This window comes from Carettochelys insculpta, chromosome 1 (genome assembly GCF_033958435.1).
Source record: "Carettochelys insculpta isolate YL-2023 chromosome 1, ASM3395843v1, whole genome shotgun sequence".
NCBI lineage: Eukaryota > Metazoa > Chordata > Testudines > Carettochelyidae > Carettochelys > Carettochelys insculpta.
Window position 1 is genome coordinate 236,198,468 of NC_134137.1, and position 25,040 is coordinate 236,223,507.

The following is a 25,040-nucleotide window of genomic DNA, read 5'->3' on the forward strand; positions in this document are numbered from 1 at the left end:
GGCACATTTCCCTACAAGTCTCCAGTGACTTAAGAATATAGAGCTTTTGTGTTTCACCCTAGAGCAGGAGTCGGCAACCAAAACAACAAGAAGAGCCATTTTTTCCTGTTTGATTAAAAAAACCCTCAATAATTCAGGAGTTGTAATACGTATGAATACAAGATGGTCCTTAATAAATGTCCAACCATACTTTTTGTAACCCCTATTTTAAGAACAGCACACACACAATGATTTGTAATGTGATGCATGTTTACTGCAGGGCATTCACAAACTTTGTACATATTCTGTTTCCTCACACTTCATGTGTGTGTTTGTACAACTGTCTTCCTGACTTTCACTCCCAAACCTTCTCTCTCTCTGGAGGACGCTAGGGGGAGTTAGCCAACGTTTAGAGATCACATATTGTTTATTATTTAGATATGAGTTGTTCATTTTGGGGCTTTTAGATGTTCACTGTTAATTGAACATAATCAGTTTATTTTTTTTTCTTTGTAATTACAGCATCAGGAGCCACAAAGAAGTCCTTCAAGAGCTGCATGCGGCTCCAGAGCTGCAGGATGCAGACCCTGCCCTAGAGGCATCTGAATCGAAGCCAGGGGTGAGGAACCTTTTTTTGGGTCAGGGGCTACTGACCCACAGAAAAATCAGTTGGGGACCATACAAGTGAAAAGCAAGAAAAAAGAAAAGAAAGAAAACCACTCCCCTCATTCTCCTCACACACCAACCCCAAAGCACAGTGTGTCAGGGCTAGTAGATAATTTGGGCCCCATAGGCTCTGGGATTCATTGTGGTAGGAGAATGAGGGGAGCGGGGTTTTTATTTGTATTTTTGTTTTATTTTTTGCTTCTCACTTGTGTGGTCCCCTACTGATTTTCATGTGGGTCAGTGGTCTCTGGCCCAGAAAAGGTTCTCCACAGCTGACTTAGGGATTCAGTGTGGGAGGGAGCTGCCAGGAAGTGGTCTTAGGGTTTGGAGGCTGGGCAGGAGAGGACGTGCAGTAGCAAGCTTGGCATCTGGTAGGGTGGTCAGGTGCAGCAATGGACTGGGGTGGGTGGGGGGCCTCGGTACGACGGGGATGCAAGAGTGGGCATACGGAGAGCCTGCAGGGGAGGGAGTGCAGGAGCAGGTTGGGGATGGGTGCAGCTCTTAACTGGCACAGCTACATGGGGGGCACACATGGTGCCCTGTCCCCGGCCGCCCACAGGCACCACTCCCCAGTGCTGTGATTGGCTGCAGTTCCAGCCAGTCAGCATCAGGGGTAAAGCCTGCCCAGGCAGTGCTGCCACTCCCTCAGCTGTGGGAACTGTGGGCAGCAGTGCATGGAGCCACCTCTCCATTCTGTCAGGCAGAGCCCGTGGGCCAGCTTGCCTGACTCCGTCCCACGAGGCTAGGTGCTCCCCACTCCTGCAGCAGGCCAGATGCTGGGGAGGGGAGCCCCAAACCTCAGGGGCAAGATCCAGGCAAGCCACAGGCCAGATTTGGACTGTGGATTATAAATTCCCCATGCCTGGTCTAAGCAGGAGGTGATCCTTATGTAGGTATAAATTCCAAACTTGTATCAATTACAAGATCTGTTAGTACTCCTCAGGTAAGTTTGAGGGTAATAATATTAAAGTCATGTTTATATTTTAAAAGCTCTCAGGTTAAGAAATGCAAAAGTTAAACCATTTGTCCTCTGTATGTAGTATACATATAACTCAAATCTATCCTGCATACGCGCCCCGGCCAGTGAAGGCAAGGTGTGTTGTGCTTGTATTTCTGAGCCTTATAGTCACCTTATACTTAACTATCTGCATAATAATACCAGGCTACTCAATCTGTACAACATAAACAAATTAACAAGTCCTGTGAAAACTTTAATTTTTGCATTTCCTGAATTTTGGAGGCTTCCTGTTTGAATCTAAGAGTAGTGTTAGGTTGAAAAAGAGAGAGAATAATTTAAACTCTGTTTTCATTTTACATTGTAATTCCAGAGTTGCATAATTAAAATCTCACACAAAAATATTCATTTCTATAATGAAATAGTAGCATGACATCACAGCACCGTATTTTTTTTTTGTTATTCTATAGTCCTGTGCATACTAACATGACTGATGTTTTGTAATGCACACTTACAAAATGGAATATTTAGTTATTTATTTTGTGTTTCTTTTCTCCTGAGGATGGCTGGGGAGACTAGTTCTTTTTGAGGCTAGGCAATGTAAAAAGTTAAATGCTATTGAGGTTCAGCTGGTTTTCAGTTATATAGACCATGAGACTATTTTTTGTTTGCTTGGTTTTTTCAAACTCAGGAAAATTATAATTATTTCACCCTTGTATAATTTCAAAAAAGGGTGGATGGATTCTGCTTGAGCTTTAAAAATAAAATCTTTGGAATAAGAGCAACTTCAGGCTTGAGCCTAGAAAGAGATGTTTTCAGAAAGTTATGTGCTGCTGAAAATGGGCTGGCAATGGAAGGCCTGATACAACAGCTACCTGTCAAATATGCTCTGTTACTCTAGCTCATCATTATTGTATCTGAAGGCATGGCTGGAAAAAGGGGAAGGGAAGGAAAGTATGTTGTCCTGGGGCCTGGCCTTTCCTCACTATCTCTGCTCCAAAAGCAGATAGTTTCTACCAGCTATAGATGTGACAGTGCCATAGGGTCACTTTTGTGTGTGTATGTTGGTTGTGAGATGAGAAAGGTGTTGTCTGAGTGCTGGGTGTATAAGACAGGGTTGACTTTGTGTTTGAGCCCTGGATATTGTCTGATTGTATGAGCGTGTGTGACTACTTTAGCCCTTGAAGCCCTTTGTAGCAAGAGTGCCTGTGTATGAAGATGCAAGTCCTGTGTGTATGTATGTGAAAGCCCTGTTGGGAGTGAAGGACCCTCCTGTGCTTTTATGTTTTGAGAACACTGTGATGTGTGAGCATAGAGCGTTGTGTGAAAGAAGCTGGGAATTGTGTCTGTGTATGAAGGCACTGTGTGCATGCATGTCTGGATCTGTGCGTGTACACTGCGTTGTTCTGGATTATCTATATTTAGAAAGGATATCTACTGGTTACACTCCTTCAGATGGGTGTCTCCCTGCCTCAACCGATCAGTGTGGGTGATGCACTTGGTAGGAGGCGCCACCTGAAGGTTTTTTCCTGAGTAGGGTGTGTTCATCTTACTCTGTTATCTCTCTCTGTATATGTGCTTATTACCTGAATGTGTTATTTGTGTTAGTCTATTACCTTTATGTGCTCTGAGATGCATCTGTCTACAGTGAATTTTTAGAAGGGATTTTCATGCCGGTGAAAGGTGCAGAACTGGTAGCCCCTAAAGTAGGGGAGGGGAACCTTCTTCAGGTTGGGGGCCACTGACCCATAGACAGATCAGTGGCGGGGGGGCACACAAGTAAAAGCAAAAAAAAGAAAAGAATAAAACCCTCGCTTATGTAGTTCCTGACTGAAAAACAGAAATAAAACAAAACAGAAAAGGGCTACGTCTACATGTGCCCCAAACTTCGAAATGGCCACGCAAATGGCCATTTTGAAGTTTACTAATGAAGTGCTGAAATGCATATTCAGCGCTTCATTAGCATGCGGGAGGCCGCGGCGCTTCGAAATTGACGCGCCTTGCCGCCGTGCGTCTCGTCCAGAGGGGGCTCCTTTTCGAAAGGACGCCTCCTACTTCGAAGTCCCCTTATTCCTATGAGCGGATGGGAATAAGGGAACTTCGAAGTAGGCGGGGTCCTTTCGAAAAGGAGCCCCCTCTGGACGTGCCGCGCGGCGGCAATCTGCGGCAATTTCGAAGTGCTGCGGCCGCCCGCATGCTAATGAAGCGCTGAATATGCATTTCAGCGCTTCATTAGTAAACCTCGAAATGGCCATTTGCATGGCCATTTCGAAGTTTGGGGCACGTGTAGACACGGCTAAGGAGACACTTTCTTCATTCCCCTCGCGCACCAGCCCCAGAGTCAGGGGTGGGGGCGTGGTGGCAATAACGAAGGGTTCAGTGTGGGAGGGGGCTGCCAGGAAGTAGACATGGGGTGTGGGGTCTGGGTGGGAGGAGGGGGTGCAGGAGTGGGCTGGAGATGGGCAAGCTGGGCAGGAGTGGGGTGCAGGAGTGTGCTGGGGATGTAGTTTGGGTGGGAGGAAGGGTATGGAAGGATTTGAGGTATTGGGTCTGGAAGGGAGGGGTCAGGGTGTGGCTGAGGGGCCTGAGAGGGAGGGAGGGAGGGTGCAGGAGCAATCTAGGGGTGCAGGGTCTGGACAAGAGGGGTGCAGCTTACCTGGGCAGCACACCAAGATGCACATGGCTCTGCGCCCTCCCCCCATTGCTCCCAGGCACCACCCTCTGTTGCTCTGATTGGCCAGAATTCCTTCCAAGGAGGAGGGCAGGGGGAAGCCTCCAGGCAGCCCCGTGGCTGCCACTCCCCTCCTCTCTTTCCGGTTGGGGGAACAGCAGTGAGTGTCAGTGGTGCCACACAGAGCTGCTTCCTGCCCCCTTCATTCCCTGGCAGAGCCCATGGGCCGGATGCAGCCCCAGTTTGCCTGATTCTTCCCACGAGGCTTGGGACTTCCCACCCCACCACGGGCCAGATGCTGGGGAGGGGAGCCCCGAGCCTCGGGGTCCGGATCCTGGCAAGCTGCGGTCCGAATCCAGACCACAGGCCGGGAGTTCCCTCCACTGTCCTAAAGACATAATCCCCCCCTGTATCTCCAAAACGGGCATAGTGCAGGCTGCAGCCATGCAAACTGTCTGTCTCACCCAGACTCAGGGGGACCATCACTGGCAGGGATGAGAGGGGAATTCAGTCCTTGGTTCAGCCAGTTGTGGTGGTGGTGTTTATGGTGGATGGTTTTATGCTGTCTTGACCTCTGAGAGTCTGGATGGTGATGTACCTGTCAGTTTCACACAGCTTACCCAACACATTGATTTATTATAAAGATGTAAATACCTGAACTGAAGGCTTGGGTATAGTTACTCGCAATGAGAAGGTGTCCTTTATTTTTAGGAGAGGAGCTATCTATGCGCTTGTGACGAAGGCAAGCATCAGAGTCAAGAACCCCAGTTCTCTTCTCTCCTACAAACCTGCTGTGTCACCCTGGGCAAGTCACTTCTCTACTGTGTGTATCTCAGTTTTCTCAGTTTGAGGAGAATAATATTTACCTACATTTCCTGAGGTTCAATTCACTAAAATGCTTTGAGATCTTTAGGAAAAGAGCTGAAGAAGAGCAAAATCTAATGAGAGTAATTCTGTTTTCACTCTAGTCTCAGTTCTTCTTTGATGTGACTGATCTAATTATGTGTATATAGCACTATAGACGTGGGGGATTTTTTATGATCCCTTCACCAAGGAGTTTCTATTCTGGGTTGGATACAATGTGATACGATGCAGGGAAAGATTACCTCCGGCTGGGGGGAAAGCAGTTCCTCCCACCTCTCTGAATGCCAGTCCTGACCTGTACAGGTGATTTTATGTAGGTGTGACTTGGCTACAATCTTGACCATAGTAGGTAGGCAGGAGCTGGGAAATGTTGAGTGGGATGGTCCCCCAGATACCATACCAGTCTTGGCTTTCTGAGGCATTGCTGTCATGGTGTGGTTGCGATGCGGAAGTGTAATTTCCTCACATTCCAGGGTAGACCTCTCTGCTCTCCTACTTATCATCTGATAGGGATACACAGGGTGGGACTCTGTCCCTGAGTTTACTGTTCCAGGACAGACTGTGTGACCTTATCAGCAAGCAGGATAGTCTTCCCAGGGATGCAGTCCCCCGTCTGTAGTGACACAGTCGTAGCTGGTTGTGGTCCGTGAGCAAGACACTCTTCACAAAGGTACACTGATGTGAGGAAGTTCATCTTTCCCTTCCATTAGCAAGAGATAATTTGTTTGTGACTCAGCAGTCCTGTTTTTATCTTTTTCCTCAACAGATACTCCTGCTTCTGGCATTATGGCCTCTGATCTGGAAAGCAGCCTCACTTCCATAGACTGGCTCCCCCAGCTTACCCTGAGAGCTACTATTGAGAAACTAGGGGGTTCCTCGCAGGCGGGGCCCCCAGGGGCTGCCAGGAAGTGCCCCCCAGGCTCTCCCACTGACCCCAATGCCACCCTGAGTAAGGATGAAGCTGCAGTGCACCAGGACGGGAAGCCACGCTACAGCTATGCCACTCTGATTACCTATGCCATCAATTCATCACCTGCCAAGAAGATGACACTCAGTGAGATCTACCGTTGGATCTGCGACAACTTTCCTTACTATAAGAATGCTGGCATTGGGTGGAAGGTGAGGAATGCGGTGGCTGGAGCACATTCTCCAGCTCCTTAAAAGAGCTTGATTTCTTCCCTCAATTCATAGCATTGCCCCTGTGCGAAGAAAAGAGCCAGGTGTAAAGGCAAAGCTTTAGTTGCCACCTGCAGGAAGTGTAGGGCCAAATGACTCCTAATTTCCCCAGAACTGATTGATTTCACCCATGTACAGGACCCCCTTCCTATTAAGAAGATCCCAGAAAAGTACTGTCTGCCAATCCTTTCCTGGCCCAAACATCATCCTCAGTGTAACTGCTGTGGGCATACCCAGAAGCCCTGGGTCTCCAGAACTGTCCCTTCCTCTTCTTTCCTTAGACTCCGTCCTGGCTCATCTGGCCTGTACACAGATAGGTTTGGCGTTGAGTGATCTCTGTCACTCTACTTTTTTCACTCCATCCTGGGCATACATAGCAATCTGCAGTTTCCTCTGGCGCCTGTATTCTTCCTATGTAGTACTTATTTACTTTGATCTGTCTCTCTCCAGAACTCCATTCGCCACAACCTGTCCCTGAATAAATGTTTTCGGAAGGTGCCTCGGCCGAGGGATGATCCTGGGAAGGTAAGAAATTAACATATTCCTGGATGAGTGACTTAAATTGCGAGGAGTAAGCCTGTGTTGCCCTTTCTGCCTTTGAGGCTAAAACTCTGAAATATGTAGCGTATAAGTTAAAGCAATGAGGCTTACTGCTGTGTTGGATGACTCCAGAAACATTCACTTAAAGGACATACAAAGTAACGAAAATGGGGTTTTGCCCACTTTTTTCCTGCCTTGTGGTCTTTACTTAGGTTAAAAGATGCTTTCAGAGGATTTTTTTCTGCCTTTTTTCAATATTAGAAATGCAGATCCTGTCTAACCTGTTCTGTCCGAACGATGTAATGGGTGCCTGGAGAACTGGTAGGATTATTGTATCCTGGGTGCTAAGGAAATGAAATCCAAGCAGCTGAGAGCAGAACTGATATTTGTTCAAAGCCAATTTATAACTGAGGGTTTTAAAAGCAGCTGTCACCAGCTTAACCCAAATGCCCAAAAACAGTTGTGAGAAAAGATCACTCAACTAAATATTCAACATCTCTTCATAAATGATCTAGGATATCTGTCATTGGCCTCTCTCAGAAGACAGGGCACTGGGATAGATGGACATTTGGTCTCACCCAGTAGGGCCGTCCTTATATTCTTATATTTGCACTTTCAGTAGGGGCTGGAGAGGAAATGCTCAAGCTGCATCTCTGAATTCCCAAGTGAAGCTACCAAGAAAAACAAATTGCAGATATTAATGTAAATGTATTAACGGGACCCCATGAGTCTGTTTTCTGTGTCAGGATACTGCAGAGAAGGGCCCAAGCACTGATTTTTTTTCTGTGCAGATCACTTTTAAGTGGCTGGGTCCTCAACTGGCATCACATGTATCTAAGTAGTGCAGAATAACTATAGTTATTATCACAACTCAGAAGGCTCTGTTAGTTATAATGCCCTGGTTCAGTAAACTCTAACTGGCTGCCTGTTAATGTGCATGTTGGACTTCACTTATGAGGCCATTTGTGTGCTAAAGCTGTAATGCTCAATCTACGACACAATCAGTTCCTAACACTTTTAAGCTGTGTCTACACATGCACGCTACTTCGAAGTAGCGGCACTAACTTCGAAATAGCGCCCGTCGCGGCTACACGCGTCAGGCGCTATTTCGAAGTTAACTTCGACGTTAGGCAGCGAGACGTCGAAGTCGCTAACCTCATGAGGGGATCGGAATAGCGCCCTACTTCGACGTTCAACGTCGAAGTAGGGACCGTGTAGACGATCCGCGTCCCGCAACGTCGAAATTGTGGGGTCTTCCATGGCAGCCATCAGCTGAGGGGTTGAGAGACGCTGCCTCTCCAGCCTGTGCGGGGCTCTATGGTCACCGTGTGCAGCAGCCCTTAGCCCAGGGCTTCTGGCTGCTGCTGAGGCAGCTGGGGATCCATGCTGCAGGCACAGGGTCTGCAACTCATTGTCGGCTCTGTGTATCTTGTGGTGTTTAGTGCAAGTGTGTCTGGGAGGGGCCCTTTAAGGGAGCGGCTGGCTGTTGAGTCTGCCCTGTGACCCTGTCTGCAGCTGTGCCTGGCACTCTTATTTCGATGTGTGCTACTGTGGCATGTAGACGTTCCCTCGCTGCGCCTATTTCGATGTGGTGCTGCGCAACGTCGATGTTGAACATCGACATTGCCAGCCCTGGAGGACGTGTAGACGTTATTCATCGAAATAGCCTATTTCAATGTCGCCACATCGAAATAGGCTACTTCGATGTAGGCTTCACGTGTAGACGTAGCCCTAGAGTGTAAGGCCAGGAAGGACCACCAGCGCAGTTAGTCTGACCACCTGTGTAGTGTGGGCCTTTAATGCCTGCATGCCAAATCCAACAATGGAAATGAGACCAAACGACGAGGTGCCACAGGCAGAGAATAGGAGGGACTGAAGTGCGTGTGTGTCCAATGCCCCAGGAGTGTCACTGAAATGCTGAAGAGAGAGACACCTAATGCTGTCCAGTGACCTGTACCCACATGTAGCAGTGGGAGGGGAAAGGCCCCCAAGGTCACTCCCAGTCTCCCTGGGGGAAGATTCCTTCCCAACCCCACATGTGTGATCAGTGAGACCATGAGCAAAAACCAGTCAGCCAAGCACCAAACCACAGTCTGGAAATGAGTCTTCAAGAATGACTTGGACAACGCGCTTTTCGGTCATCTTGCCCACCAGGGTCATTATTGGACTCTTACTGCTAAAAATGAATTTCATGAAAAGCGGGGGACCTTGAAGGGGTGTGCAGGTATAGAGGGTGTGCTAGGCCAGAATGTCTCCCGCCATGCTGGATCAGACCATTTGTTTATCCTTTCTGAGGGTCCATCTTTCAGAATGACTGGCATTTGCAGCTTCAGGGGAAGGCATGGAACTCACAGTAGCGATATACCTCAGTGTGCCATCCTGTGTGACAGGAGGAAAACATCTTCCTGGTGCCTAGCTGGCATTAGCTCATGTGCTGTGGCGCACATGTTGATGGCCCTGACAATTAATATGTGAGTTGATGTTGTACACCATGGGTATCACCCTGCAGCAGGGAGTTCCTCTCACCACTGGGTTTTGTTTCCAGGGTTCTTACTGGACAATAGATACCTGTCCAGATATCTCCCGCAAGAGGAGGCACCCTCCAGATGATGATGTGAGTGTGATTCTTTTCCAGGACTAGATGGGGCTGAGGGGGGTTGAACTCTTTTCTTACTGCAGAAGCCTTCCAGGGCCAGCTTCAGGACCCATCATGGGAACAGGGTGTGTCTGTAGGGAGGTGAAGACCAGAACAGGGTGAACACAGAGTCTGAATTCTCCTCTTGTGCCCACTGTGTGACTTGCAGTGGCATCCAGTCCTTTGAATTTTCTTCCACTGCTGCCAGTACAGGTTGCACCTCTGTTGCCCAGCGCCCTCAGGATCTGACTTATCCTGGACAAGGGAATTTGCTGGGTGAAGGATGGTCTGCTGCCCGCTCCTCTCAGCGCCCCCATCTCCAGCCCTGGGGTCCCCTTTTCCTCCAGACTTTGGCCCCTCCTGAGCCAACACGAACCTAGCCACCTCCGAATGCCAGCTGCAGAGCCTGTTTCCAGCCCCATGCTGGCTCTGACCCCAGCTGCAGCCCTGACCACATGGGTATCAGCTCCACTCCAACTGGGCTGCTGGCATGGCCCCAGAGCTGCAGGCATGGCCTGGTCCCTGCAGAGGCCAGCTCCAGTCCTTGCCAGGGTGCCAGACGCTGCCCTGGCCCTGCAGGCCCCAACCCCAGCGCAGAGGCCAGCTCTGTATCGGCCAGGCAGCTGCCATAGTTCCCACCTCACAGGTGCGTGGTGCAGCCTCAGCCAGGCTATCAGCATGGTCCAACCCTACAGATGCCAGGTGCATCCCCAGCTGGGCTGCTGGCACAGTCCCAGCCCCACGGGTGCCTGTGCAGCCCCAGGGATGCAAGCCCCACTGGATTCCCCTGCCCACAGCAACCAGGCTCCCCTTGCTAATCTCCCAACCTGGGTCTGTCATCCAGTAACATCCGTGGTCCTTCCAGATTATGGTTATTGCCGAATGAGAGAATTCCAGTGTTGGAAGGTTTAACTTGTCCCTCACTTTCCAAGGGCCCAGGCTTGTACAGTGGTGGAGCACTTCTCAGCTGCAGCTTCCCTTCTCTGTCTGTTTCTGATTTTCTTCCCACTTTTCCCCCCTCTCAGTTATCACAGGACTCCCCAGAACAAGAGGCAAGTAAGAGCCCACGAGGGGCTGTCCCAGTCAGCACAGAAGCCTCTCTGCCCCCTGAGGCCACCCCTCAGCTATCCCTTCAGAGCACCACACCCATTGTCAGCTACAGTCAAGTGAGTAGTGGAGGAGGGGATGGAGATGGGCAAAGTGAGAGACTGGGTAAGAGAGAAAGGGTGGCACAGACAGAAGAGTGAATCTGGTGGGGAGGGCAACAGGGAAGAGCGGCTGAAGAGGGGAGATCAGGAGGGAAGCAGGGAGTAGGTGGAAAAGGGCAAAGGAGTGGATGTGGAAGGGATAAAGCCATTGGGGTGGGAAGTGGTAGAGCCAGTCAGTGCTGGGGAGGGATGGGACAATGGAGTCTCCCATTCTGGTAGGAGAGTTGGGAGGATGTTGTGTGGGAGACAGACAGGTGAGATGGGATTGGATATGTTCTTTCTGGGCATGACCCCCAGCTTTCCCTTCAAACTCCTGACATAGCAAAGCCAACAATCTATAGAAATGTTTTTTCATACTATTGTCTGGTCTTTAGCAGGGCACAGGGCCTGTGGATGTGGCAGCCACTGTGGCAGGGGGACAGGGTCGGGAAGGGACAGACGTGCCACCTCCCCTCTACAGCACTAACCACGACTTCAAGTTCTCCTACTCTGAGATCAACTTCCAGGACCTGAGCTGGTCTTTCCGAAACCTCTACAAGTCCATGCTGGAGAAATCATCCTCTTCTCAGCACGGTGAGTACCAGCCCCACCGCATGGTGCAGGGTATGTGTGCGGCAGTGATACCCCCTAGCGATGCCCTTCCCTGCCTCTCTCAGTCCCTTCCTCTTTCCAGCAGCAAGTGAAAAGAGGGTTCCCCTGCATTCAAATGCTCCAGCTCTTCTCCATACACACACAGGGTGCAGTCCAGAAATCTGCCATTCTCACCATGTCAGCCCGTCTCTCGTGGTAGAACTAAGTGGTCTTCTAAAAACATCTGATGTTTAACCAGAAGGCACAAGAATGATTTTTAAACGGCTAGAGGGACTGACTTGTAAAGCCGTGCTCGAAAAGAGACTGTGTGGCGTCCTGAGGTCATGCGTTACCACCTAAAGGTGCAAGTGTTGTCAGGCTGTAAATCATAGGAGAGTGACAGTTGTTTGGCATAAACTGGAACCAGTGGGATGAAATTAGGCTGTGGAAGGATCTGTCCAAAGGAAGTGTTGGAAGTTCCAGTCCTTTGGGTTGCTTAAAAGTAGGGCTGGACAAAGCCTGTGAAGGAAGAGGGTGGAGTGGACAAGATATAACCTACTAATCCCTAGAGCCCTGTGTGGATACAATATGTATATCCACATCCATATCTGCAAAAAGGAGCCACAGATACCTGCGTCCACATCCATGGATGCAGATACTCATAGAGAAAATGTGGATAGCCACACATTTGTGGGGTTCCAGCTACAAAATTTGTATCTGCATCTGTATCTGCCAAAAGAGCCACAGATATACACATCTGCGTCCGCATATAGAGCAGGTATCTGGAGATTTGCAGGCCTGGTTTCTTTAGATTATGTGATTCAGGGAGCAGCCACCAGAGGGCAGTGTCACACTTGTGACAAGCAGAAGATACAGTTCACCATGAACTATCTCAGCTTGTTGTCCTGGTATTTAAAGAGAAACATTCTTGAAAAGATGTCTGGTGTGGGGAGTGCTATATCATTAAACTGGGACCTACAATATTTCAGTAACCACTCAACTGTCAGTCTTTCCACATTGCAGTCAACCATGCAGTTCTACAAGTATCAGACAAACTCATGAACCAGTGGGTGATAGCTCCTCTGGGGTAACAAGAGTCATGATTTATTATTTGAATTACCACAGCACCCTCATCATAGAGGGGGTCCCTGGTGCAAGTGCTGTACGCAAAATCCAACCCACAAGTGTGTTGGGAGCCCATCAGTTCTCAGCACCCAAGTAGGATCCAGTTTTGTCATTACTTGGATACCAAAGGAAAACTCATGGTGCCGCACAAAGCTGTGCAGCTGACTCAGCTTTCTGCTCCTAGTCAGTACTGAGCTCAGTGCTAGGGAGTGCTGTGCTCTGAGAGGGGCTGCTGTGGCTAACCTATAAAACAAGACCTGATTGTGATGAATGATGAAGCAGCCTCATTGCAGGGGGTGGTAGCTGGGCAGGTTGGCCTTTCATTTAAAGTGTTGAAATCCAACTCATGTCAATATGAATTGAAAAACAACTGTAGTCCATGGGAACCGTTTGGCCGGTTTCTGTTCTGCTCCCACCATCACCAAAACCAGCTAATCCTTCCCTGGCAATGTTAGCTGAGAACCAATGGAGCCAGCCAGGGAAACCAAACTCCCTTTTCACTCAAGTTAGGATATTTGAACTCAGTGGAACTTGCTGGGTGCTCAGCACTTCTGAAAAATTAGGCTCGTTATTTAGGTGATGAGCTATGGACATCGCCTAACTTTTGGCATCCAGTTCTGCAAATCAGGATTTGGAGTGTTATGCCAGTTTGTCTGCAGGGCGAAATTACTGCTGGATAAATATTTGTGCTGTCCTACATTCCTTTCAGAGCCTCAGTAGAAGACAGTTTGTGTCTTTTCTTCCTATAACACACTGCTGTGTTGTGCGTGCCTTTCCCCCAGTTGCTGCCTTCCCACCAGAGGCAGCTGCATTTCAATGGTGTGAGAGTAACCCTTTTGCATGACTCTGGAGAGCACTTTGGGATGAAAGGTGCTAGAATAATAATGGGAACCCCAGACCAAAAAGCAAAAAGGAGGTTGGTTATTCATAACAAGCTAAAACGTGACCTGTGTAGGCAAAACCAAGTGTGCATGTGCCCTTTGCTGTCACTTTTACAATGTTGTACAGAATCCTGAGAAATAGAGGGGAAGGTGTTTTGCTTGTGGGCCAACCAAAGCAAGGTCTCATGTTCAGCTTGATGGCAGGCGCTTGTGTATTAGGGTGCTTGTTAGTAACACGGTAACTTTTGCCTCTTCATTTGATCAGTTGCAAGATTTGCTGGAATGTTTTAGGCATCAATGAGCAGAACCCTGTGTAGATTGTTGTGAAGACAGGAAAAGCAAAAGGAGAAAATGGCAGGCACGTAGAGTCTCTGGTATCTGATGAGCAGAGCCAGCAGTTTCAGTAACCTCTTTAACTGTATATAGATCAAAGAACAAGCTGATGTCAGCTATTAACACTTTCATGCATAGCAACATCCCCATGTCTGCTCTGCCCTTCTTCCCAATTCAGTTTTAAAATGTTGACATCTTGAATGTTTTGTGTCCCAGGCAAAACAAAAAAGAAATGAGAAGGGTGGCGGGGAGAGAATGAGGGTTCAGACAGAATTCTTGGCCTGGAGCGGGGCGGCGGAGGGAAGGGAAATTAGAGATCTAGTGTGGGGGAGAGCAAAGAGCCAAGGGAGAAATACAGAGCCCTTAGCATTGGGACTTTGGATGGGGAACAGTGAAAGTGAGAGGAGACCTGGGGGAACGCTGCAGCCTCCTGGCTTAAGGAATGGCGTGGAAGGGTCGCAGAGTCTGGAAATAGAGGGGATGGGGGGATGGCACACAGGGAGTTTCTGGAGAAAGGGAAGGAGCCTTTGATGTGTGATGCATTCAGCCTGCAGAAACAGTAAAATGTGCAACCCTCTAGTTACTTACAGTTTCTAGCCCAAGAGCTTTTAAGTTACAAATGTGAAAGAACCCAGCCCCCAAAACAAACAAAAACCCCAAACCACACACCCACGAAAGGAAACTTGGGGGAAAAAGGGAACCAAACCTCACGTGTCAACATACACATTGTCTCAGTGTCTTTTCTAACTTCAGCTTTGTGCAACACAGTTTCCTCTAGCTGTCAGAAGAATGAATTCATTCTGGTCAGAACTGCTTTAAACAGAAACATGCCTGTTCCATGGCCTGTGGAACGGCCTGTGCTGTGCACTATCTGTTTGGCCTGCAGAGGGCACTCTGGCGACAGAGTAAGCGGGATGGGTCAGACACAGGCAGGTGTTTGAGCTGGCTGGCCGCCTTACCCACATCTCTTCACTCTCCTTACTTGCATTCTGCAGGTTTCTCCTCTCTCCTTGGCGACATGCAGCCCTCCAATCACAACTACTACATGTACCAGCAGCAGCAGGGCCCCTCAGCGGTGGGAGCTGCTCCACCACTCCACACCCCCAGCCCAGAGGGCTGTCCACCCCAGGGGGGCAAGCAGCAGGGTGGCGATGGCTACGGCCCCCCGCCTGTTATGTCAATGCACCCACCCCCGATGCAGCATGGAGGGTACCACCAGCACCAGCAGCACCACCCGCACACCCACCCACAGCACCAGCACCAGCACCAGCACCAGCACCAACAGCAGCAGCAGCAGCAATCACAGGCTTCTATCAACAACACTGGCTTTGGTGAGTTGCAAGCGATGGAGGGAGCATCTGGGGCAGAGGGGGCTGGGATATTGTTAAAGCTCCCTGTGATGCCAACGGTGAGCTCCCTTGCAGCAGTGCCCCATGCACTACAGTAGCCGAGATACAGTGGGTAGGGAGAAGACAACTCTCAGGACTGAGTGAATGTGGAAACTTTGTCATCACCTCCAGCAGAGGGGATCCATCCGCACCAGGCACAGGGTGCGGAAGTGAAGGTGGAATGCAGCAGTAGGGTCATTTGGCAAGTAATGGACAGGAGCAGGTTTTGCACTACATGAGTGGGGGAAGAGGGGCGATGTTCCCTTGTAACTGTCTTATTTGCCTTGCGTTCCAGCATTCACCCCTGAGTGGTGCCCCAACATTGACTCCCTGAAGGAAAGTTTCAAGATGGTAAACCGGCTGAACTGGTCTAGTATTGAACACTCCCAATTCTCAGGTGAGAAGCAAATCCCACCTCTGGCTTAGCCCAGTGGAAGATCCTGGTTTGGTTCCCTGCTGTGCCATTGACTTCCTGCATGATCTTGGTCAAGTCACTCAGCCTTTCTGGGCCTCAGTTCCCAGCTGTACCATGGAGATAATAGGACTCCCCTGCCTTAAGAACTGTGGCAAGGCAAAGTCCATTCAAGATCTTTAGGTCATCAGATATAGCACTGAATTTGGTAAAAACTCAGTAATTCAAGAGCCACGATGCATGTGAATAGGAGATGGTCCTTAATAAATAACATCAACCCCTCCTTTTTGTAACCCCTATTTTGGGAGCAGCTCATACAATGATTTGTAATGTGATGCATGTTTACTGCAGGACGTTCACAAACTTTTTACATAATCTATTTCCTCACACTTTATGTGTGTGTTTGTACCACTGTCTTCCTGACTTTCACTCCCGAGCCCCCTTTAATGATGCCAATTTTACTTCACGTTTAATTTCAGTTTTCTTTCTTAAAATGCGTGTTACCCTTCACAGCGGCAATGCCGCAGCTTCCTTTTCCTTTTCAAAATCAAGACTTTATTAACAACATGATCAAACACAGATACAGTATCATATCCCACAATGCACTGCACATATTAAAGGGGGAGTTGTCCAGCATTTCAAGGTCACGTATCATTTGCTGTTTAGATACGAGTTATTCATTATTGGCCTTTTAGATGTTCACCATTTATCGAAAATAATCAGGAGTGTAGTTTTTCTTTTTTTACTTTGCAGTTATAGCATTGAGAGCCACAAAGAAGTCTTTAAAGAGCTGCGTGCAGTTCTGGAGCTGCAGGGTTAGGGTTAGGGTCTAGTGTAAAGAAAAGGACTCCCTGTGGGGAAACTGCTGGGATTAGGTGTGATAAAGGACATAATGAGCCCCTGAGTGGGAAAAGGATGGTTGCCGGGGGTGGGGGTGGGGGGCATGGGCAGGGTTAGGGATTAGGCAAGGGGAAGGAGCAGTATGCATGCAGTAACTGGATCTCCGTCCCCCACCCATTGTCCTTGCAGAGCTGATGGAGAGCCTGCGCCAGGCTGAGCGAAAGAACTGGACCCTGGATCAGCACCACATTGCCAACCTCTGTGACTCCCTCAATCATTTTCTCACCCAAACTGGTCAGCTCCCTCACCTGGGGGGTCCTCAGCAGCCCCCCCGAATTTCTGATTCTTGTGCTCTGAATAGTGGCAAGCAGGAGCAGTCCATGAACCAAGGTACCCAGCAGGGTGGCCAGGCGGGGGATCTAAGATGGCATGCAAAAGGGGGAGGATTGTGCAGTTATGTACCTGTGCTGGCCAGCTTGGCACCATGACGTTGCATAGCCCAGTGCAATGCTGCTCAAAAGCACCCAGTCTTTCTCAGCGTCTCTTACGCAAACTGTCCCCCACTTGCTGTTCAGTTTCTAGTAAAAGAGGTGCTGGGGTTCAAGCAATTGCTTTATTTTTGTAACTAACTTGGCAAGCCTAAAAGTGCTCAGCCCTGGCAAGCCTGGGCACAAGTTAAGCGCTGGTCCTCCCAGCTCTAGAGAATTCAGTGTAGGACAGGTGGAAGTATATGTGGTCATAGCACAAGTTCATAGTGGTGGGAAGGTCTTACCTGGTATGGGTGGTTGAAGGGCCAGTAACCCAGGAAGAAAGCAATTGGGACACACACAAGCAAAAGGAGGGTCTCAGAGATGTTCTGTCAATGGCCTGTAGAGAGATGCCAATTAGACTGTTCCAGATGGCAGGAGTTGTAGAGAAGAAAACAGTCTCTATTGCAGTGAAGATGCAGTGGTAGGAAGGAGTAGGATGACACTCTATGAAGAGCAGACAGGGGAGGCATGGAGAGAGCATATCTTGCTGCAGCCTGATTTTGACCACATTTGGACACGTCTAGGAAGGGAGCAGTGGGCCAAAATGGCCCTTTAGCACAGTAGAATAGCGGCATAGTTTTGGCCCTAGCTAAGCTGTAATGCATAGGTAGGGCCTGTCCATTGAACACTTCCTGATTGTCCCTGGGGTGTGAATCAGTCTGTTCTCTGGCTGAGCCGTGACACCCAGCCAGGGCCAGACGAGCTGGATAGGTGGGTCACTGATGGGTCTTTTCCTTTTCCTTTGTCAGTGAACTCTTATGGTCAACCGCAACCTCCCCATCTTTTCTCTGGGCCATCTCCTATGTACCAGATTTCCACCCAGGACTCTCCAGGATACAATCGTGCAGGTAAGGGGTGAAATGACATGTAATACGATTTCCACCCCATCCCACAGTCCAGTAGCCACTTGGTGGCAGGGTCTTTCCCATCTGCTGTCAGAGAAGTGGAGTACAGCTGAGGATGCTGAGCTTGCAGGAGGTCCCCCAGCAGGACACTGATGATAGGTAGCGCCATTGCCCACTTCTTTTCACCTCTCACCTCATTACCTATTCACACCACTTTCCCACAGCTGGATGCTGACTGCATGGCTGAGGGGGAGCTCAGGTCCCCTTTTATTGTTTCCAGGAGCCCTCTAGAACAGAGCTTGACTTCTTCTCTGACCATCTCTTTTCCTTCTCCACTCAGCTCATCATCTGGTCCCTCGGCCTCCAGTCCCTCCTCCAGGCGCCAATGAGGAAATCCCCGATGAGTTCGACTGGGACTTGATCACCTAGCGCGTTACAGACTCTAGAGCCCGTCCCTTGCGAGGGAGCTGGGAGGGAAGGCAGGCAGGTGGTGAAAGGTCGCAGGTCCAGCTGCTCCGGCCTCCCTGCCTTGCCTGTATATAGATATATATTCTCTCTCTGCGCCAGAGAAGCCACTGCGAGATGCTGCCGAAGATAATCCTTCCTTGCGTCCTGTTTTACCTTCCTTTTTTTTCTTTTGTTCATCATTATTATTATTATTATCAGTAATCGAGCACGGCCCTCCCCCACTGGCCTCGGAGACATCAGATTGGCTCCCCCACATTGCGTGGTGCTCTGTTTGGGGCGGAAGGTGAAGAGATGGCTCCCTGGCATCATGAAAAGACCTCGGAAGGCCGAAACCTCCAGAACATCTTTCTCTGCCTCCCTCATTTTGCATTTAATAATCCCTCTTTGCCCGTGAATTTGTTGTATTGACTACTGGAGTGAGCAAGCCTAGTAGACCCTGGGAGCCTGTAATTATGTTGTTTTGTAACTGTTGTAAAGGTCAGGGGGTTCAAAGGGACTGTGGAGGGGTGACTTTAGCTCTATGAACATTCTCACACCAGCAGCAAGAGGAAGGAAAACCCTGAATATAAAGAAAGCAGAACCTCTGCAAGGGTGAGCTACAGCTGGGATTTGGGCTGAGCTGGGAGAGGGAGACCCTGAGTCCAGACAAAAGAGAACTTCAGGAATGGTTCTATTTCGGATTCAGAGCACATTGCCATTTATAAGACCTCAGGAGGTCAGAAGGAATCCTGACTGTTTTCTGTGCTGACTTTTCCAGTCTTAGGAACGTGAAGCCCACCTATCGAGTAGGGGAAGCCCAGCAGGTGCATTTTTCTCCAGCATTGAGGGGCTCGGGCACAACAAATAAAATGGAATTCCCTGGGGCCCTTAATGTCACCATTTTTCCTCCATCATTTTCTCAAAAAATATTCATTGAGGCTTTTATTTGCGTATCCAAAGAAGACACATGCCAATTTAAAAGCACTCCCCTATCCCCTCAGCTCTTGTTCAGTTAGTTATTTTTTGCCCTCCCCACCCTTAATTTCTTTGGATACTGTGGAGTCAGGATGCAAACAGGCTGCCCAGGTATAAATACCCAGTTGGTGGTCCCCATTTGGAGGACAAGCCAAGGATGGAAAGAAGCAGCCACTTCTCAGAGTTGAGGACTTCTGGTGTAGAGAGTGGAGCCCCACCTTACTGCAGTTGAAAATGTGTGGGGCTTCACAGTTACATTTCAGGGGCACAGATGGCAGAACAGGAGATGTGGGGCAGCTTTTAAACTGCACCTCTGAAGGAATGAATGGGGAGGATGCGTCAGAACTCCACCCTCACACCCCACAGGTCAGCTGAAGAGAGAGGGTGAGGAGTTAGCACATCCCAAAATCCAGACTGTATGTTAGCACTTGCAAAGCTGGAAGGGGGCAAGGTGTTGCAGCAGGAGTGAATGTTGAGCTGCACTTCCCCCAGCTGTGTCCCCTGTTTCTAGTATGGCTGTGTTCCGTCAAACCTCTTGTTTCCTCTTTATGTTTTGTAACCCCTTAGCCCCTGTTTATTGGTGAGGAGAACCAAATTGAAAGTAAACCATCATGGGGACTCAATATGCCAAGGGGAGGGGAGATAATTTAGCATCGCTTTTTAATTTGCTGTTGAGATAGACCAGTTGGATCTGTGTTGGGAAGATGGACAGTCTCGTTGGATTTGAGGGGGGGTGGGGGGGTTACAATTTTTTGTTGTTTTTTTTTTTTTAAAGTAGGGGAGTCATCATTGAGCATTCCCAAGAGCAGTGGGGAATCCCAGAGCAAACTTCAGCATGGTGTTAGCCAGTGAGTCTCTCTGCTGCCCCAGGATGGGAATGATATGACCAGGAAGCCATATCAGGAAACGGGTGGGTTTCTGTGGCACACAGAAGCAGAGGTGGCCTCCTTCAGATGCCACTCAGTGCTTTGCAGGGGATGCTTCCAAGAGCCAGGCCCACAGAAGTTGTGCAGAAGGCCGCATGGCCTTTCAGAGAACCCTGAAAACAAACCAAGATGGCTCCTTTGCGTAGTCAAGTGCCCATCACTTGCATATTCATTTGCCTTGTTTGCATATTCATTTGCGCCTCATTTGCATATGTAAATATGTGCCGGTCAGTGTGCAAATTAGCCTTGCCCCCACCTCTGAAATAACGTGCATCATTTGTGGGCAGGACGGCATCAGATTGGACACATGGAGTCAAACGGCTTTGTGCTGGAACTGAACTGCAAGCTAGTGACAGCCTATCAGGAGTGAAGGGATGCAGTCAGCAAGAGATCAGCCTGCAAGTGGGTGGAGTCACTTGCGCATCCTTGCACTGTGTGGCCCATGATGCTTTGTGTCAAGGGGAGAGGAGAGGGGGGTGTGGCCTCACGAGTTTATTTTTGTGCATGCTTTCTTAATAAAAACAAAAAGTGAATGTTTATGGTTTAACCTTTTTGGTGCTGGTATTGAATTCTTTTTCAGTGATGGCTGGTAAGGTGACACACAAGATTAGTCATCTTTATTTTAAGGGTTTGGCTTCTTCCTACATTGCCTGGAGAGAGAGATGAGGCACTATTGTAGCTGCCTGCAGCAAATCAGGTATGAAATCAAGATCCTCGGCTGAGAAGACAGCCCTAGCAGCCAGTATCATTGCATGAGAGTTGCATCGTTTAGCCTTTATGCTTCATGTAGTCCACTTACTCTTTCAGCACGTTCACTTTGTCCACTGAATGATGCACAGCAGGCAGCAGGAATCTACCCCAAGTGTAATGGGAAGTGTTTGTATATTTAATTATCTGCCTGTTCCTGAATTGCATAACTTTGCCTTTATTATCATTGGTTTTCATCTGCCGTTTTGTTGCCTAGTTCACCCAGTTTTATGTGGTCCTTCTGTAACCCTTTGCAGTCAGCTTTGTGTTGCCTTCACATTTTGCCATCTTATTGTTCACTCCTTTTTCTAGATCATTTATGACTGTACCTCATGTTGAACAGCACTGGTCACACAACCCACCGCCCCCAGCACTTCTCTTCTCTGTGAAAAGTGACCATATATTCCTACCTACTGCTTCCTGTCCTTGAATTGATGAGCGGACCTTCCATCTTATCTCATGACTACCTATTTCGTTAAGAGTCTTTGGTGTGGAGTTTATTGGAGGCTTTCTGAAAGTCCAAGTGCATTATAGCCACTGGCTCACCCTTGTCCATGTGCTTGTTGACACCCTCCACGAATTCTAATAGAATGGTGGGGCATGATTTCCCTTTCTAAAACCCATATTGACTGTTCCCCAGCATATCTGTGTGTTTGACAATTCTGTTCTTTACTATAGTTTGAACCAGTTAGCATGGTACTGAGGTTAGACTTACAGGCCCGCAATTTCCAGGATCATGTCTTACACCTCTTTTGCAAAATAGCATTACATTAACTTTCCTCCTGTCATCTGGTACAGAGGCTGATTTAAGTAAAAGATTACATACCACTGTTAATAGTTTAATTGTGGTGCCCAAACCTGAACACTACCCCACCTGCAGCCTTCCTAGGGCTGAGTAGAATGGAATAGTTACTTCCTGTACCTAACATACCATGCTCATGTTAATACATGTTCGGATGTTAGTCTTCTCATTGTTGGTTCGTATTTAATACGTGATCCACTGTAGCCCCACATCCTTTACAGCAGTGCTAATACCTACCCAGTTTTTCCAATTTTTTAATTGTGTATTTGATTTTTCCTTCTCAAATGAAGTACTTTGCATTTGAGTACTCAATTTCATCTTGTTGAATTCAAACCAATTCTCCAATTTGTTGGGTCATTTTGGATTCTAATTCTGTGCTCCAAAGTTTGCAAATCCCCAGCAACACCAGCTGGATATCATCTGTAAAATAAGCAAGCTCTCCACTCTATTATCTAAGTCATTAATGAAACTATTCAATAGCACCAGATCCAGGACTGACCCCTTTGGAGACCCACAGATGTCCCCCCATTTTGACAGCAAATCATTCATAACTCCTTGAGTATAGATTTTCAACCGTGTGTGCCTCTACCTAATTAGTACTTTTATCTGCACCACATTTCTCTAGTTTGCTTATGAAAATGTCATGAGGGATTGGGTCAATAACTTACTAAAATCAAGATATAAAATAGCTACAGCTATCCACCCCCCAACCCCGACCCTCCCTGCACACATTCAGTAGGTGCGTAACAGTCTGAAAGGAGATTAAGTTGGTTTGGCATGATTTGTTCTTGACAAATCCGTGTTGGCTATTATTTACCACCTTGTTATCCACTGAGTGCTCACAAATTTATTAATAATCAGTTCCTGTATCTCTCCAGATACTGAAGTTTGATTGGTCTGTAATCTCCTGAGTCCTTTTTTATTCACCTTTTTAAATATAAGCACCATGTTTGACCTTTCCAGCCCTTGAGGACCTCATTTGTCCTCTCTTAGTTGTCAGAAGTAATTGCTAACAGTTCACAGATTGCCTCAATTATTTCCTTAAGTATCCTAACTTTAATTTTATGAGCCCCTTCTGACTTGAATACAACTTACCAAATATTCTTTAATGTCTTTCCCTATTCTGGCTTGTGTTCATTGTCCCTTGTTAATATTGTTTTAAGCATTGGCTTATGATTAACCTCAGTGAAGGCTGGAGTAAAATAGTCATTGAATATTCTGCCTTCTTGGTGTCATCAATTATTAGCTCTCCTTCATCACTAAGTAGTACTTACACCTTCCTTCCTCATTCTCTTGCTCCTAAATATGTTTCTTATTGCCTTTTATGTCCCTTGCTGGGTGTAATTAATTTTGTGCCTTAGCTTTTCTAATTTTGTTCCTACAAGCTTGTGCTGTTCTTTTGTATTTATTCTTAGCAATTTATCAATGTTTCCACTTACTGTAGGATTCTTTTTTGGTTTTCAGATAATTAAAGAGCTCATGCTGGAGCTACATGGGCCTCTTACTATTCTTTTTATATTTACTTCCATCAGGATAGTTTGCAGTTGTATCTTTAATATTGTCTCTTTTAGAAAAAATTGCCAATTCCTCTGAACTCCTTTTTTCTTTACATTTTCTTCCCAAGAGACCTTCCCTACCAGTTTTGTGACTTTGTGAAAGTCTGCATTTTTGGAAGTTCATTGCTTCACTCCCTCCTGTCCTTAGAATCATGAAATCTCTCATATCACGATCATATTCACCTAGTTTGCCTTCTACCTTCAAATTTGCAACAATTTCCTTCTTGTTAGTCAGACTCCAGGCTAAAATAGCTGCCCTGCTTGTTATCTGTTCCACTTTCTGAAAGAAAAAGATCTCCCAGTATATTCCAAGAACTTACGAGAATTTTGTGGTTTTCAGTATCACTTTACCAACAAATATCTGGGTAGCTTAAACGTTGCATTGCTACCAGGTCTCATGTTTTGGATATTTCTGTTACTGGTTCTAGATATGCCTAAGCCACCTCTCTTCCTGCTTTCTGGTGTGTAGTAGACCCCTACCAAGATGTTACCATTTCATACTCCATTTAAGAAACTTGGTAACATCCAAGTGTGTAGACGGGACTCCATTGCTTCAAAACTTTTCCATGCACATATTTTACTTTGCTTGTCTAGCTGAATGCCAGATTTGGAGTACTCTGACCGTTGGTGAAGTTTGTATCTAATCACAACTGGGGCTTTGGCCCATCTCTAACTTTGTGCACTGAGGAGAGCAGCAAGCTGTGCGAGTGCAAGAGCATTTCTAGCACTGTGTATTTGTGTGGCCACTTCCCTCCATGTCTCGCAATGCTTTCTAGTATCTAATAGAAGAACACAGTTGGAATTCAGGCATAGCGCTTTCCAAGCCATCTCACTTCTGTAATTTTGCAGAAGGGCTAACTCAGCTCAAGGGTAACCTCCTGGGTGGCAGTCTGATTGTTTGGGTATCCAGCAGCTTTAGGTGCAGGAGGGACTACTCCATGGTTGAGACCTGCATCAGTTGCCTCATCGATGTACCACAGGTCATATCAAGGGGACCTTCTAAAGCCATAAAGAAAAGTACTACAGGGGGCCTCATAAGTCCAGGTTACATCCCTAAATAATGCAACTTATAGTGAAACAACTTACAAAATGGAATTAATATCCATAAGGAATAATGCAGTTAGTTTGAGGTAGATTCCCAACACATACAGTTCACACACATGTGGTACATATTATGTACCTATAACCCACAAAAAACAATAAATAGAAATAGATAAGACAAATATGTTACTATTTTTACTTTGCCAATGGATTTGGTGTGCTTGATGATAGAAGTAGGGATATTGAAAGGGAGTTAGGCAGAGAAGGGAGATGGGATAGGGGAGTACAATACAGGTTAGTTATCTCTTATCCAGCACCCTCCACAGCTGACCTGACCTGGGTAAGAGAATTTTTCGAATGAGGGAAAGTCATCTTTCCCCGGCCCCCTCCTCCCCTACCTGGCTTCTGACTGATGGCAGGTCCTGGCAACCCAGTCCCAGCTTCTGGCTGCTCCCTGAGTCCTAGCACCCACCATCCACTCTGGCTCCCCACCACCCACAGATCCGGGCAGCCTGCAGCTGTTCACAGCCACCACACTGGCCCTTGCTCCCCAGCTACCTGCCAGCTCCCTGCAGGCTGCCCCAGAACTTCCCACAGCTCCCCCCAGTCTCCCACCAGCTCTCCACCAGTCCCCACTGACTCCCCTGGCTACCTGCCAGCTCCCCACAGCAGCCTGCTGGCCCCCTGTGGCTCCTCCCCACAGCTCCCTACTGTCTCCCTGCTGGTCCCTGCCAGCTCCCTGATAGGTCCCCACAGCTCCCCTGGCTACCTGCCAATTTTGTCCAACTCCTCCCAGTTCCCTGCCAGTCCCCTGTAACTTCAGGGCTCACTTCCAGGGCCCCTGCACTTCAGCACCTGCTCCCTGACCACCACAAAGCTCAGTTACATTCCTGGCTTTTGTTCCTCGCCCCCCCCAAAGGACATTAAG

At 48.0% G+C, this 25,040-nt stretch overlaps 1 protein-coding gene across 4 annotated transcripts in view; it reads left to right on the forward strand.

Annotated features, from left to right (window-relative positions):
- The window catches only part of FOXJ2 (forkhead box J2), a 42,626-nt gene extending 19,645 nt beyond the window's left edge, over window positions 1-22,981 (forward strand). Inside the window, exons 1-12 of one of the 4 annotated variants that reach the window (XR_012646554.1) lie at window positions 4,983-5,094; window positions 5,902-6,254; window positions 6,762-6,836; window positions 9,397-9,465; window positions 10,512-10,652; window positions 11,069-11,267; window positions 14,599-14,934; window positions 15,287-15,388; window positions 16,433-16,633; window positions 17,523-17,621; window positions 17,959-20,663; window positions 21,026-22,981. Coding sequence is in view for 3 of the 4 variants with exons in the window: in XM_075002565.1 (XP_074858666.1) it covers window positions 5,922-6,254; window positions 6,762-6,836; window positions 9,397-9,465; window positions 10,512-10,652; window positions 11,069-11,267; window positions 14,599-14,934; window positions 15,287-15,388; window positions 16,433-16,633; window positions 17,523-17,621; window positions 17,959-18,047 (1,644 nt within the window). In the remaining variant the exon portion in view is untranslated. Of the gene's footprint in view, window positions 1-4,982; window positions 5,095-5,901; window positions 6,255-6,761; window positions 6,837-9,396; window positions 9,466-10,511; window positions 10,653-11,068; window positions 11,268-14,598; window positions 14,935-15,286; window positions 15,389-16,432; window positions 16,634-17,522; window positions 17,622-17,958 lie in introns of those variants that run through there. The other 3 variants (XM_075002565.1, XM_075002548.1, XM_075002556.1) reach the window with 3 other exon arrangements.
- The last annotated feature ends 2,059 nt before the right edge of the window (window positions 22,982-25,040 follow it).